This window comes from Pteropus alecto, unplaced genomic scaffold (assembly GCF_000325575.1).
Source record: "Pteropus alecto unplaced genomic scaffold, ASM32557v1 scaffold87, whole genome shotgun sequence".
Lineage (NCBI taxonomy): Eukaryota > Metazoa > Chordata > Mammalia > Chiroptera > Pteropodidae > Pteropus > Pteropus alecto.
This window is the reverse complement of record NW_006443225.1, coordinates 7,043,961-7,058,902: the sequence shown is the minus strand read 5'-3', so window position 1 is coordinate 7,058,902 and position 14,942 is coordinate 7,043,961. Positions and strand designations below refer to the sequence as shown.

Below are 14,942 nucleotides of genomic sequence, written 5' to 3'. Positions count from 1 at the left end.
AAAGCAGCCTTCTCTTAAGTAAAATTTAAAAATTTTTTACTTAGTGATACAATTACTTGAAGATCTTCCCTAGGGTTTTGTGTCCTATTTTAGTAACAAATGATTAGCTTCTTCCAAAGATGCTCCTAAAATCGGCTTTCAAAAGAAGCAAAAGAAACTTGTAAAATACCAGAGGGAAGAGGGGAAGAGCCTGCTTGTAAGGCGCCAGTAACCTCATCTGGAAAGTAATTTCATGTGTTAGAGAGGTGATTCTCCTCTCTCGTCTGTGTGACAGTCTAACAAGAATCTAACAGATTCATCTCGCAACTTGAACAAGTTACAATAGCCGCAGGGAGTGTTGGCAATTTAGGGGTTTTAGGGGAGACGTGAATGTCTGAGGTGCATTTTTTTCCTCTCCGTCATCTTGGACTTCTTGAGAAAACCATCATATTCTCTCACCCTGGGAATCTGCCCAAGTGAGGGCTTCTGAGTATTTCTTGATTGAAATTAAATCTTTGACTTGCTATATGAATTACCTACTTGGGATGAAGTCATATTGAAATTATTTATGGGTAGATGACCAGCACCGGCATAAAGCAAGGTGATGATGGGAGCAGCTATAGATTTTGACACAAATCGATGGGTGGCTTTCACAGAAACAGAAGTAAAAAAAAAATCAGTGAATTGGTGCGGCCACTATGAAAAACAGTATGGAGGTTCCTCAGAAAAATTAAAAATAGAACTGCCATATGACCCAGCAATTCCACTTCTAGGTATTTTTTGAAAGGAAATAAAAATGGGATCTTGAAAACATATCTGTACCCCTATGTTCATTACAGCATTATTCACAATAACCAAGATATGGAGACAACCTGAGAAGTGCTTATCAACAGATGAATGGCTAAAGATGATGCGACATGATATCTGTGTGTGTGTGTGTGTGTGTGTCTGTGTGTCTGTGTGTCTGTGTGTGTCTGTGTGTGCGTATATATTCGGCCATGAGAAGGAAGAAAATCCTGCCATTTGCAGCAATGTGGTTGGACCTTGAGGGCATTATGCTAAGTGAAATAAGCCAGGCAAAGACAAATACTGCATGATATCGTTTATATGTGGAATCTTAAAAAAAGAGAGAGAGAGGGAGGGAGGGAGGGAGGAAGGGGAGGAAGGAAGGAAGGAAGGAAGGAAGGAAGGAAGGAAGGAAGGAAGGAAGGAAGGAAAGGGAAAGAAAGGAAGGAAGAAATGAAAAGAAAAGAAAAGAAACTCATTAAACAGAGTAAGGAATAAAACTCGTAGAACTTCGCTCTAGAAATAGAGTAGAAAAGCGGTTGCCAGGGGCTGGGGGCTGGCGCTCGGGGCGGAAACAGGGGGAGGTTGTTAAAAGGGTACGGACTTTCAGCCATAAGATGAATTAGTTCTGAGAATCTAATGTAAAACATGGTGACTTGTATAGAAGTAGAATTTAAATGTTCTCACACACACACACAAAAGATCAATACATGAGACGGTGGATGTGTTAACCAGATGGGGGGAATTCTTTCGCAGTGTATAGTATATAAAATTACCATGATATACACTTTAAATATTTTACATATATGTCAGTTATACCTCAAAAAATCTGAAATTGAACCCGTTTCCCATTTGCCCTGAGAATACACAACGGTGGCGTTTGCAGCTGCAGCATTTACCCCGTGATAAGTCGCAGATTCCAGTCCTTACCCCCAAAGTTTGCCACGAAAATCTCACTTTCATTATTTTTCCATCGCTCTAGTATATCAATAGTCTTTGGAAACAAATCACATCATTCTGTTTATGGCATTCTGTTTTTAGTAGTGTTATTTCCATTTACAAACTGCTGTAATTCTCGGTCGCTGAAAATGTCAAATCCTAGAAAACGTAACATTCTAACGTGTGACATTAACATAGTCCCGAACAGTTAGCCAAAGATTCATTTGATGAATCCAATTGATGTATACATTTCTGTTACATTAGGATTGGAAACAGGTTCTGTTTAGAAATAACTCCAAGAACAGTTTTTATATGTAATTTTCACATTGAAAACCAGTCAGATTTGCTTCAGCCTCAAAGAGCGTGTTTATGTACAATTAATGCTGGCAGTGAGTTGCACTTTTTTTTCTAAATGAGAAATAGGTTAAAAAAAAAAAAAGAAACCAATAGACTAAAAGAAATGAGGGGGGAAAGAAGTATAAAATCAATATCTAATCTTAAAATCTGTCTCTTGCCCTGGAATATTAAAATAAACCTTATGTTTTCATACAACATAAAAAGTATCCTCTAGGGCTGGCTGAAGTTGGCACTGTGTTTTCATACAAATCTGAGAGTATCCATCTTTTGTGGAGCCATCTACGTATATGGTTGTCATGGCTCTTTATTGATTTTCCTACATTGAATCACAGATTCATAAAGCATAGGTTGGTAAAAACACTTTACATGTTATCAAGGCCTTTGCTCTAGCCAATAATTGGCCAGCCAGTCTTTGCTTGAATAATTCAAAGAGAGAGAACCGTGTTTGCAAAGCACCTCGATCCATTTTCTGAGAATGTTAATTATTGTTTTATTTTTGTGTGTGTCAAAATCTTTCTCTATAACTTATGAGTCCCCTGTTCTTGATTCTTGTTGAAATCAGCTACTGTGTTCCTCCCTATCCGTGTACCCATATACTCAAGTGTTCCATCCACTTCCCATTTAACATAGAAATGTTTGAAATTCTTAACGTTTCAAAATCTGGGTTCATCTGTACCCCTTAGTCTGGTTCATACAGTAGGAAAGCAGTTGCATGCTTTTCTCTTCATGGTAATTCCTCTCGGTTGGCCCCGTGGAAATCTCGCACCGGCCTGCTTTTCGCTGCTGCCCCCACCCCATTGCCATCTGCGGCCTCGCCCAGTGACGATCATGGTTTGATAGTGAGGAATCCTGGGGAGAGCAAGCTCATCTCTGCTCCTCCTGCTGCCAGACCTACTAGCACCAGCCCAGCCACTCCAGGGCTCTGCTGGGTGTCAGCCCATTTTCTATCAGGTGCTCACGCACCCTCATAAGTGAGAAGTCAAGAAAATACCTTTATTTGGCTGAATTCTAAACTAGGGCATTTATTTGCTTTGTTTTGCTATTCATTTTATAATCCATCCAATGTTCCAATGGATACTCTCTGATGTCTATGGAATTTAATATTTACCATGTTGAATGACATCTTTATGAGGACCCATTATTAAAAGATGAATTAAGGACATGATTTGTACTTCCGTTTGGACGCTGGAGTATCACGTGGCACCTGTGCTAGTGCACGATGCAGTATGCTCAGCAAGATCAATACTCGTTAACTCTTGGACTTTAAAAAAAACAACCTTTAGGCAAACCTAAAAACAAATTATGGAGGATATCATTCTCTGAGGTTCTTAAGAATTATTGAAATTTTTATGCTGCAAAGGAATTTGGTTCTGAAAAAGACTATGTTGAATTTTTTTGGTGCGGGGAGGGTTATGGAGATGGGTTACACCCTTGACAAGAAGTCTCAGAGGAAATTGAAATAAGCAGTTGAATGAGAGTAAAAGTGTCCTTATTTTCTTAATCAGACAAACAAAAAGCTGGGGGTCATTATAAGAGGTTCTATCAGGTGTATTTTCAGTCCAATAAAACCAGAATCTTCTCTCTAGACCTTAGAAAGAAACTGGAAGTTGATCCGCGATGAAGGCCTTTCAGTGATTGATAAAGCCAAGGGCCTCTTCCTATCTGAAGATGAAAACCTTAGGGAGAAAGGCGACTGGAGCCAGTTTACACTGTGGCAGCAAGGTGAGCCCCTGACTTCTAGACTGTTTTCTGCAGCCAGTGGCTTATGGGAAGTGGGACATGAGTCTGGTGACACTTCCCAGACCCAGGATTCCCCGACATACGGGAAACTGCTCAGAAAAACCTCAATCGTTAAAATTTATTCATTGTTTTTTTTAAAATGACATATGAACGCTTATGTATGTGAGTGTACATGTAAATATATGTGTGTATGTGTGTGTATACTCAGGTGTGTTTGGATAAATATATATGCTAGTATTTTGATTTTCCTGGTCTTTCCTATTAAACAATAAGTTACCAAGAGTATCCCTACTGTGTAGGCATACCTGTAGAGTCTACTGTGTGCTCATCAATGCCTTCAAAGACAGCTTCCCTGAGATTCATTGCTTCTATAAAATGGAGATGACGTTGCATGCCAAAATGATATCACTACGAGTAAGAGTTGTTAGAGATAATAACACACCAGAGTGACAAGACAATAATTGCTGGCACCTGAGCTCTTTGAGACTAGGGAGTGCTTCATAGTCAGCCTCATATTCTTTGAGCTGAACTCAGGCCCAGACACATAAACGGAGAGCTGATATGTGTGCGTGTTCAATGAATTAATATATCAATGTATCCTTAAAATCAGGAGCATTGAATTTTATCTTAAAAGCTCTTTCCACTTCTCTTCTTGAAAAGTCAGGCTAACCTGGATTAACAATAGCTGTATGAAAGTCAATCCATTCTGAGAACCAAACAGCACATGTTGCACAGCCTGAGCTGCACAAAATAAATTGAGAGGGTGATAAGGAGTTGGTTTACATTCAAGGACAAATAAACAGTCGTTTATCTCAGTTGTGCTTTCAGAGTGGTTTACACATAAGAGAAAGAACTACTCTAGTGAAATTTTCAAGGAAATGTCCATCAGGAGAAGAGATCACATGATTTCAAATGATTCTGTCAGCTTTTTGTCAACAAGATTTTTTTAAATGGAGCAGTAAGGTCTATATGTGAACCGTATGCTCATTTTATCTATTGACATTTCACTAAAACGAGTTAATTGTATTGGCCTTAAGCATTGACCAGTTCATCTGATGCCTCAGTTCCATTAACATTCTTATGCTTCATAGAAGTTATTGGGCTTCCTAGAACAATGCTTTAGAATAGCATGCAAATAGCTATTATTAACCCAGGTAATTTCTAGAATCCAGAGTCTCTGCTAAAAATAGGTGCTTTGATAAAGTTGAAATATGCAAAGAATTATAGGGCATATAAGAGTATTAAGCAAGGAAGAAAGTAACAGAAACATTTTGATTGAAGGCAACATTTTGACTTTAAGTGTTTTGCTTATTTTTAAAAGAACTTTTAATTGTGGCAAAATACACATAACCTTAATACACCATGTAACCATTTTTAAGAGTACGTTCAGCAGTGTTAAGTATATTCACATAGTCGTGCAACCAGTCTCTAGAACTTTTTCATCTTGAGCACCATGGAATTGTTGTTGCAGCCTGCCCTCACAATCACGTGCAAATAGTTAAAACTACCGATGGCAGTTCACGAAATATCCATCTTCTACTTCACAGCTTCTTCCTCTACAGGGAATCTGTGTTTACAGAGTAGAAAGACATTTATGTGTCTAAATAGCCAGCTAATCCAGTCCTGACTGAGTGGCAATTTTAGTGACACATCCATTAAGTTACCCATTCATTACCTATCATTCAGGTAAGACAGATACACCTGTTCTCCAAGGGGCACATGCTCAGCCCTCACCAGTGTGCCTGTGGGAAGGACAGCCACCTCTGGGAGCTCCTTAAGCCACCAGCCTTCATGTAACCGCTGCCTGAACAGCACAGAACCCAGACTTGGGGAGTCTTGCCAGGCTGTCCCCAGATCTTACATATGGGAAGGCATGGAAAGCTAGGGCTTAAAATTGCTTTATGATACTTTCATAGAAATCTGTTTATTCAAACTGACATTTATTATTCAACTCATTGTAGGTACTCCATTAATAACTAAGAATAGCAACTAACATTTTGCTCAAGAGGCAAAAAGGTTACTTAGAAAAAGCTAATGTAGACATAGAAGCTGTTTTCAAAGTATCGAGGCCCATTTGAGGAGAATACCTCTAAGTTGCATTTCTTGTAACTGTCATTCTCAGTACATGATTATTTTAGGACACAACTAACATTTGTTAAAGAAAATTAAACTCAGCTCTAGATGTAGCAGTCTCTTGTAGGAATCTTGAATAGGGAATGAAACTGTTTCTATCTTTTAAAAAATCTATCGTTTCCTCCTCCATGAGAGCAAATGATGCTGTGTACATTCCCGAGCACATCTTCCCTAAGAAACAAATGCCATTTTGTAGATGATGAAGATGCATAAGACTGTGTACCCAAATCTATGTTCCTGACACAGCTACTCATGAAAAACGTCATCTCCAAAGACCTCCTCCCCTTCATTTAAATCCTATTCTTTGTCAACATATAAAGGGCGATCTGTACATTGAAAGATACATTAAATTCCAGTTAAATATAATGTTTAGGTAACTCTTTAATATACTCCTAGAAATGCATTTTTAGATTAGAAATAGAAGCTATTTTTCCTTCCATAGCAAGTATATTAGTTTACTGTGGCCGCTGTAAAAATTACCACAAACTTAGTGGCTTATAATGACACAAATTTATTGTCTTCACAGTTCCGAAGGTCAGAGGTCTACAGTGGGTCTCACTGGGCTAGAAAAGTGTCATCGGGGCTGCATGCCTGTGGAGACTCCAGCTCCTTGAGTCTCCCCCATACACACACACACACACACACACATTCATTGGCTTATAGTCCCTTTCCATCTTCAAAGCCAGCGCTGGCCAGTCAGGTCTTTCTCATTCCGTATTACTCTGACACTGACTCTTCTGCCTCCCTGTGCCACATTTCGTAAGGACTCTGAGGTTACACTGGACCCATCCAGTTAATCCAGGATAATCTCCTTATTTTAAGGTCCGCTGTTTAGAAATCTCGGTGTCATCTGCAACCCTTATTTCCCTTCGCCATGTGACATAACATATTCATAAGTTTCTGGGCTTGCGATATGGGCATCCTTGGGAGGGGACCATGATTCTGCCTGCCGCGGGGGAAAAGTAAATATTCAACCCGCGCCTTGTCCATCAGACATCCTTAGTCAAAGAGGCCACCGGTGAGTGGGGAATTTTAGTCCTTGTCCTGCCAGTCGCTGTCTATTGGAGCAGGACACACTGTCATCTTGTGTGTACTCAGCCTTCTCTTTCCTACAGTGAATATGACGATATAAGTCACCTGTGGTCAAAACGGGGCGGATTAAAGCTTTCCTGTGATTCGTTTCTAACAATGGTTTTATCATTCATTGTTCTAGGAAGGAAAAATGAAAACGCCTGTAAAGGAGTTCCTAAAACCTGTTCTTTACTAGATAAGTTCCCTGAGACAACAGGATGCAGAAGAGGACAGGTACCAAGAGTGTTTTTCATTCTGGGAGGAATACAATACCTGTTAGCAATAAGGGAATGCTGCCTTTTGCAAAGAAACAGTTATTTCCTTTGCCCCAACGAGTGCCTCTCTTTTCACTCTCTTTTAATGAAACAATTTTATATGGTTGATGTCAGAATGGAAGGTGGAAAGTGTTCAGAGTGTACAGCTTTGTGGAATATGGGAGTACTTATTTTTAGTTCCTTCTCAAAGAAAAGACGAGAATATTAATTCTGAGCCTTACAAAAGGCTCTAATCCAAATTGACAGTAATTTTGGACTGTCACTTTAATTTAGCAGTTCCCCCACACCTTGATAAGTGGAAGAACGGTGTGTTATATTTTCTGCACAGATCAAATATTCCGTCATGCACCCAGGAACTCACGTGTGGCCGCACACGGGGCCCACGAACTGCCGGCTCCGAATGCACCTGGGCCTGGTGATTCCCAAGGAAGGTTGCAGGATCCGATGCGCCAACGAGACCAGGTATGTTTGCTCCCACCGTCATTACCTCTTATCCATCACCTCTGAGGATGGATGTTTGTCATTGTCACAGCAAAGTTCTCTTCAGTTGGCTTCTTTCCATTTCTTTGTAACTGAAGCAGACTGGGGTGGGTGATGTTAATCCGGACTCTTTAGTCTCTGTCCCTTTTCTTCGTCCTTTCTGTTGGTCTGGAGCTACTCCCCAGGTCCAGGGCTGCCTCCTGTAGTGATGATTTCCCCAGAGTGCTTGCATCTGGTCGACGAGCCTTCTCGCTTCTTTCTAGATGGATAGCCTTGCACTCAGAGACAGCTAACCTGTACTGAGCTCCACACCACTTGAGTTATTAGCAAAACAAAGAGTCCCCTTTCTGAAGAAAACACTCGGTGATATTTATGTTTTGCTCTAGAGGAATCAACATGGTGCTGTGGAAGTTGGCTGTCTTTAGCTCAGCCACCTAATCCTGGGTCACCTTAGCCAGTTGCTCAATCCCCTGGAGCCTCAGCCTCCTTGCTTATAAAATTGGCAATGGTACTATCTGCTTTGCAGGATCATTGTACGGATCAAATGAAATAATCCCTGCAGGACACATGGCCCGTATCCTAGTGTGAGTAGAGACGTGGCGGACGTTAGGGCCTCTTCTCCCCGTGCCTTTTCCTGGTCTAATCTTCTTACTCCCTGCACCTAGAATGCCCCTCTTTTCACCCATCCAAAGTAAACCAGTTTAGTTGCATCAAGAGCAATCTGTCTTCTGACTTCTTAAGTGTGTATAGTGTATATTCTCAGTAATCCCATTCTTTATCTTCCATTGCTCTTTATTCATTCGTGTGTAATTGCCTAATTGCTGTGACCGGGCTGTGAGCTCCTGGAGAGCAGAAACCAAGCTGTTGTCTTCCTGTGCGTTTCTCATGGTCCTTCATGGAGGGCCGGTGGAGACGAGTGTTCAGGAGTGCACAGTCGTTCGTTTGGTGCTGGCAGATTCATCCCCGCCCTGGCAGGGCACAGCAGCACTGAGTGCTGTGGGAGATTCGGAGGTGAATCAGGAGAGGGCCTCCCACGCGTGGCTCATCCGGGAGGTGACACAGGCCGGGGTGTCGTGAGTCATAGGGGAGGCACACCTAAGAATGCTGCAGATGAGTCCGCAGACACGTAGCTCATTTGTTTCTGAGGCTGAGAATCTCGACAGTGGTGATTTGTAAAGACAAGGAAGATTTGGACTTTGAAAGCTAGGAGAGAAGGGCATTTCCTGTGCAGATACTGAAAGAACAGCATCTGCAAAGGCACAGAAGCCAAAAGGGATGCCACATATGAGGAACACTGAGTGATTTCAGCAACCAAGGATATAGGATACTGTGAAAAGGTGAACTGATGCACATTAAAATTTTCAGGAGCTTATTTGGCAGCATCAGACCAAAGACAGGAGCGCTCCACCAACAGGACCTTGGGGCAAGGATTTTACAAAGTAGATGCCAAAGCAAAGCAAAGGAATCGTTTGACTGGTTATAGCACAGCGGCCTCCTTATGTGGGAAAGCGTGGTTGGCTGTTTGTGATTGGTCGTCCTCAGGTTTCACTCTCTCAGATTTGAGTGCTTTGACTCCGGCTTAGGCTTTGGTTTGCTTACGCAGGCTACCAACACATCAGGCCACCTCAGTCTAATAGCTTCCTTGTTTAAATATTTAAACAGTATGTATAAAATAAGCCTTGGAAAGTTAAAGAATGGATTAGAAGCTAAATAATGGGAGGCTTTGATACTAGACTAATGGGATTAGACCTTTGTTATATAATATATGATGGGATCAGCACTTTGTAAGAAGTTGTTCTGGAAGCCATGAGTGAAACCAATGGAGGAGATGAGATGAACAGGTAACAGATGAATACCTGTCACAGCGGCTCACCCAGGGACAGCTGGGATGCTGGAAGGAACGGGAGGGTAAACAGCAGGTGTAGGATATATTTTCAAGATCTATACAGATGAATCTCGAGCGTGCGTGGTGCAAGGAGGAGAGAAGTCCAAGACGGCTTGGCCGCGCCCATTCTGGTCAGTAAGATGGTGTTGATGTTTTAGCAAATACTAAGAGCTTGAGAGGCATGAGGCAACTTCAAGGAATGGAAAATGAGTTCAGCGTTGGTATATATTTACTTAGGCTGCCCTTGGAGCACAGTCACGGAAATAGTGAAGAATCGGCTGGATGTAGAGGCCTGGAGCTCAGGAGAGAAGTCAAGTCTAGACATAAAGGTTGAGAGGCAGACTTAGCAGGAGGTTCTAGGGGAGGCTTGAGAATCCATGAACACATGGACAGTTATAAGGCCGAAACGGAAAGGGGAACCCAAGCGACGGGGCAGCAGGGGCCAGAGACGGGGGGCTAGGAGGAGGAGTCAGAGCTGGCTGGACAGGCAGAGGTTTCCTCCAGGATGGAATGGATCTCGTCAAACCTTTGGGGACCCAATTTGGGTCTGTGGGGTCTTTCTGCCAAAGGGAAGAGAGGCGGGGACATGGCGGGGGACCCTGGAAATGCAGAGAGGAGATGGGGTGATTCTGTGGAAGGCAGAGATTAACAAGGCCAAATCCTTAGAGATCAGACAGGAGCCATGAGGCAGTAAAGGTGGGGAAGAGGCCAGGCCTCACTTCTCAGTACCACGTTAGGGTTTCGGACTTGTCGTTTGCTCTGTTTCTTCTTCCCTCCTTCCCCGCTGCCCTCTATTTATTTTAAAAATCTCCTATCTGTTCTTCTTGTAGATATTTCGAGGGGAAATCACGAGATAAAAATAAACAGAAATCCACTTAGGAACAGGCGGGGAGAGGGAGCTGTACGGGGCTGATCCTGCTCCTCAGAGGCCTGAGGCGGAGAGGAGCCCAGGTTGAAAGAAGAGGTGCGACAGTCGAGTAGGGGCGTAGGGGGGCCACCAGAACCTGAGCGAGAAGCCAAGGAGCGTTCGAAATGCAGAAGCGACCATGGGAGACCTGACTCCACATCTGCAGGTGATTCCGCACCCAGGCTCCCAGCAAACACCAGGTTACCATGCTTGGCAAAGGAAACGACTGCCAGCCCTCAAGTTCAGAACGTGATTAGGGTGGCTGTCTCCACCTACCAGAAATAGGGACTCCATAGCCCCCATCCCGCAACTCGCTTGGAGGGTGATCTTGAATGAGAACATGAACTTGGCAGCGCCTCCGTTTCCACTGTGCTAGAGGACCACCTACTTCACCTGACAGTTAGTACCTGCCGATAACAATAATTTGCAGGTGGTATATTTGGCACAGTGATTATTGAAAAGTACTTGCCACCCAACTACATATTGTTGGGCCAGGGAGGCGACTTTGTAGAGGTTGAAACGCTTCACGCTCTCGTGTCCTTGAAGAGCCGGTAAACATTGGTGCCTCCCGGCTTCATTCCGGTTGCTGCTCAGCATCCTCCTCCATGTCCCTCCTGTTGTCCTCACTTTATGTTGTGTCATAGTCTCATCCGGAATAATCCTAAACTCGAGGGTGGTTGGGTCAGGCTAAGTACTTTGTTACAAACAGAATGTTTTTCATAAGAGAAATGGGTCAATTAAATTAGACTGCTGTGTAACGCTTCTAGTGAAAATAGTTAGACATCTGTAGAGCAGACAGTTTATGAACTCTGAGGACAGAAAGACTAGAATATGAAATCTGGATGTCTCATGCTGTTATTGCAGAAGTTCTTATTAGTATGGAAAGAGAAGCACGTATGTCAAGAAATCGGGCTTCCTCGTGCCAGGTGACAGGGAGAGATGTTTCAGAGCTTCTCAACTTCCACAAGAGTCGGTTACTTGTAGCAATTTGTGCATGGTCGTTCTTGGGGATTAATAATCACATTGCTATTTCTCTAGCACTATGCGATTCCTGCTCGCGTGCATGTTTAAATACGCCATCACTACAAAACATAGCACCGCTTCATTTATCTGAGCTTGCAAGTATGCAGCCTTTTATCACTATAAATAAGATGATCATTTAAAATTAATAAATGCTTTCTGATTGCAAGACAGATGCATGTTCCTTGTACATAATTTGTAAAACAGAGAAGCACAATAAAATGAGACTAATGTGCTACCTACTACGCTAACGAGGCACCTGAGAAGCGCAATAATAAAATATTGATCTTGGTACTCAGAGATATTGCCCAGATACTTCTCACTACCTATATATGTACATTCCTGGAGGCGATAAAGAACAATAATAAAATATTCTATGTTTACCATGGGGAAAGCACAGTTCAAAACACACTACATACATTAACTCATTATTCCTCACGACAATCCTATGGGATTATTAAAATCTCATTTTATAGCCAAGGACACTGAGATGCTAAGTAACTTCCCCAGGCTCAGCTTCCTCAGTAAGTATTGATGTTCGTATTAGTTTCTTGGGACCACCATAGCAAATTACTACAAACCTTACTTGAAACAACAGAAATTTATTCTCATAGTTTGGAGGTCAGAAGTCTGAAACTGGGTATCAGCGGAGCTGGCTTCTTCTAGGGGCCGTGAGGGAGAGCCCATTCCCCACCTCCCCCTGGATTCTGGCGGCTGCTGGCGTCCCTCGGTGCTCCTCAGTCCTCGGCTCGCAGATGCTTCTGTCAGCCTCGCCTTCTCCCGTGTCTTCTCCCTGTCTCGTTCCTTTTAAAGACATTTATTGTGGATTTAGGGCTCACTCTGGTCCAAGATGATCTCATCTAAGATGTTTATCTGAATATCAACTGCAAAGACCCCTTTTCCAAACGTGGTCACATGCACAGGTTCCAGGCAGACACACTTTTTGGCGGAGGCCTCCACTCGGCCCACTACGATCGTGGAACCAGGTTTGGTCCCAGGCGGTCTGGCTTGGAAGTCAGTGCTCTTAGCCTCAACCCCAAAGCCTCGCTATGCAGAGGTTGGAAGTCAGTGCTCTTAGCCTCAACCCCAAAGCCTTGCTGTGTAGAGATTTTGTGCTTTGGGTTTTGTTGTTGCCGTTTTCAAAATCAAGATCCTGCTATACTTACAAGGTGATCACCGTGAATGCTGGCTCTCATTGAAGACAACAGAGAGAGAGAGCAGCTGGGGGTCTCCATTTCTGGGCTTGTTGGTTTGTGTCACCCCTGACAGGCCAGGCTTTATGGTCCGTAGGACGAGTCTCATTAGCAGTCTTGATCCAGAGCTAAATGAACCTGTATCAGTGGATAAACATGCCACTACAACCAGCAAGTGAGCATTGTCACCTCATGGATCGGCCACGCTGTGTCAGCTTTGGATGATCCCAGAGCGGAATGCTTGCTTCCGAGTCTCCAAGAGGACCTCCAGGACATTCTAGAACCATGCTAAGGGAAAGAAGAGTGACCGTGTGCTCTCCCGGAGACTCAGCATTTTTGCCTAGAAGTTACCAGCCTGAAATGTTGGACAAGACCGATATGTAGCCAGGAAAGCATGTGTTGTCATTACTGTCAGTGACAGACTGAAGAAATGAATTAGCAATGAGTCATTTAATTCCCCTCTACTTCGCTTTAGAGATAATGGTCTCTTCCCATGTACCTCAAGTATCTTAGAACATTTTTTTTTTCACTAAAGTCTGAAGTTTCTGATTAGGAAGATTATGTGGAAAGCGTGTTAAAATGTAACGGTAAAACACTAATTCTTTGAGTGCACCATTATTTATAATGCTTATAGATATTTGTTTTGTTTTCCTAAAGTGTCCAAGAAGATAAAGTTAAGCCTTAAAATTTTTCTAATCGCTGTGAATTAATCAAATCATTTAGAAGCAAATATTTTTGCCCCTTCTTCCACCCCCCCTTTTTTTGCTAGTTTCTCTGAAATCGTAAATCACAAAATATATGCATCTTCCATCCAGATTGTAACGTGACCCTATTTACAAGTTACTGTTCTGCCCATCTGGGATCGTAGGACAAAAATGGCATTTTTAGCTGGATATCTTTCCTGAAAGTTTGTTATCGAATGGTAACATTTTGTCCTCTTTTCTCTCCCTTGAGAAATTTGGTGAATTAAAAACATCAGTAAAGTTTTACCCCCTGTTCTGATTAGCCAGGTGTGTTTGGGGCCGTTTATAAGGATAGATACCTACCCGTACCTCCACAGGGAATGGCACTTTTTACATTGCAGATGAATCGTGTGCAAACATTTGTTCATCGAACTGATCGTTGAGGACTTGGCAAATTGGAATCCATTTTCCCATGGAAATATTAAATGATGGCCAGCCCCCAGAAGCTTTTAACTCATGATATTTATTAATTAGACTCTGGAACCAGGGACTATAATAATGTTTCTATGGAAATATATCTTGAGTTTTTACTTAAGATTTTAACATTATGCATCTTCATAAAAGCAAATGAAGAGCACTGAAGTCACATGACCTGGGCTCAAATCCTGGCTTTCCCTCATATTAAGTGCAACTTTTGAAAACTTGCATAACCTCTCTAAACCTCGATTTCCTCATCTGTAAAATGAGAAGAATAAGAGTGTGTCCGTATGTGATTTCGAAGATCAACGTAATCCATCTAAATGCACTCAGAACTGTATTTGCACAGTACTGTGCAGTGCTCAGTATTTTCGAGCTTTTATTGTCCTCTTGTCTGATTACTGCAGACATGGAGACTTTTGTCCCTTACATTCCAAGGAGTAAGAGCAAGCCCTTCTGGCACATTGGAGGCGTTTCCTGTAACCTGGAGTGCGCACTCTGACAGGGCTGAGCGGGGTCGGGGAGCTTTAGGGAGTTAGGAAGAGGAGCGTGGTTGGCATCGAGCATCGGTGGGGCCCGGGCTGGTGGAGGAATGGCACCTGTACAGACCACGGGACAGGGAGGGCTCAGGAGAATGGCTGATAGCAACCCTTCCCCCTCCCCCCCATTTCTCCTTTTCCTCCCCATGCCCCACCCTGGAACTAGAGCTGTGGAGGGAGGGGGAGGGGGCAGTTTTCCTCTCCCTCCTCCCTCTCCTTGTCCTCCTTTTTCTGGCTTTCTCAGCTGCGTGGCAGAGCTCTCTGCTCCAGGATGACAAAGAGGAGAAAGTCAGAAGCTCCAGAAAGAGGCAGCACAGGGGGTGGACAGCAGGGCCGAGTCTGGATCCCAGACCTGCTTGGAGAGGAGAGGTGCCCTGCGGCAGCCTGTGCAACGGCTGTGCCCACGGGGGGTGGTGAGAGGAACTGGGGTGCCTACGTGTGGAGCGGGTTCAAAGAGAGGCTCTGTGAAGTTAGCCGC

The 14,942-nt window shown here is 43.1% G+C and overlaps 1 protein-coding gene across 2 annotated transcripts in view; it reads left to right on the top strand.

Moving 5' to 3' along the window:
- The window catches only part of ASPH (aspartate beta-hydroxylase), a 180,363-nt gene that overhangs the window by 159,493 nt on the left and 5,928 nt on the right, over window positions 1–14,942 (top strand). For both annotated transcript variants that reach the window (XM_015598670.2, XM_015598671.2), the window contains exons 22-24: window positions 3,648–3,783; window positions 7,148–7,239; window positions 7,609–7,742. In XM_015598670.2, coding sequence (XP_015454156.1) covers window positions 3,648–3,783; window positions 7,148–7,239; window positions 7,609–7,742 — 362 coding nt within the window. The remainder of the gene's footprint in view (window positions 1–3,647; window positions 3,784–7,147; window positions 7,240–7,608; window positions 7,743–14,942) is intronic.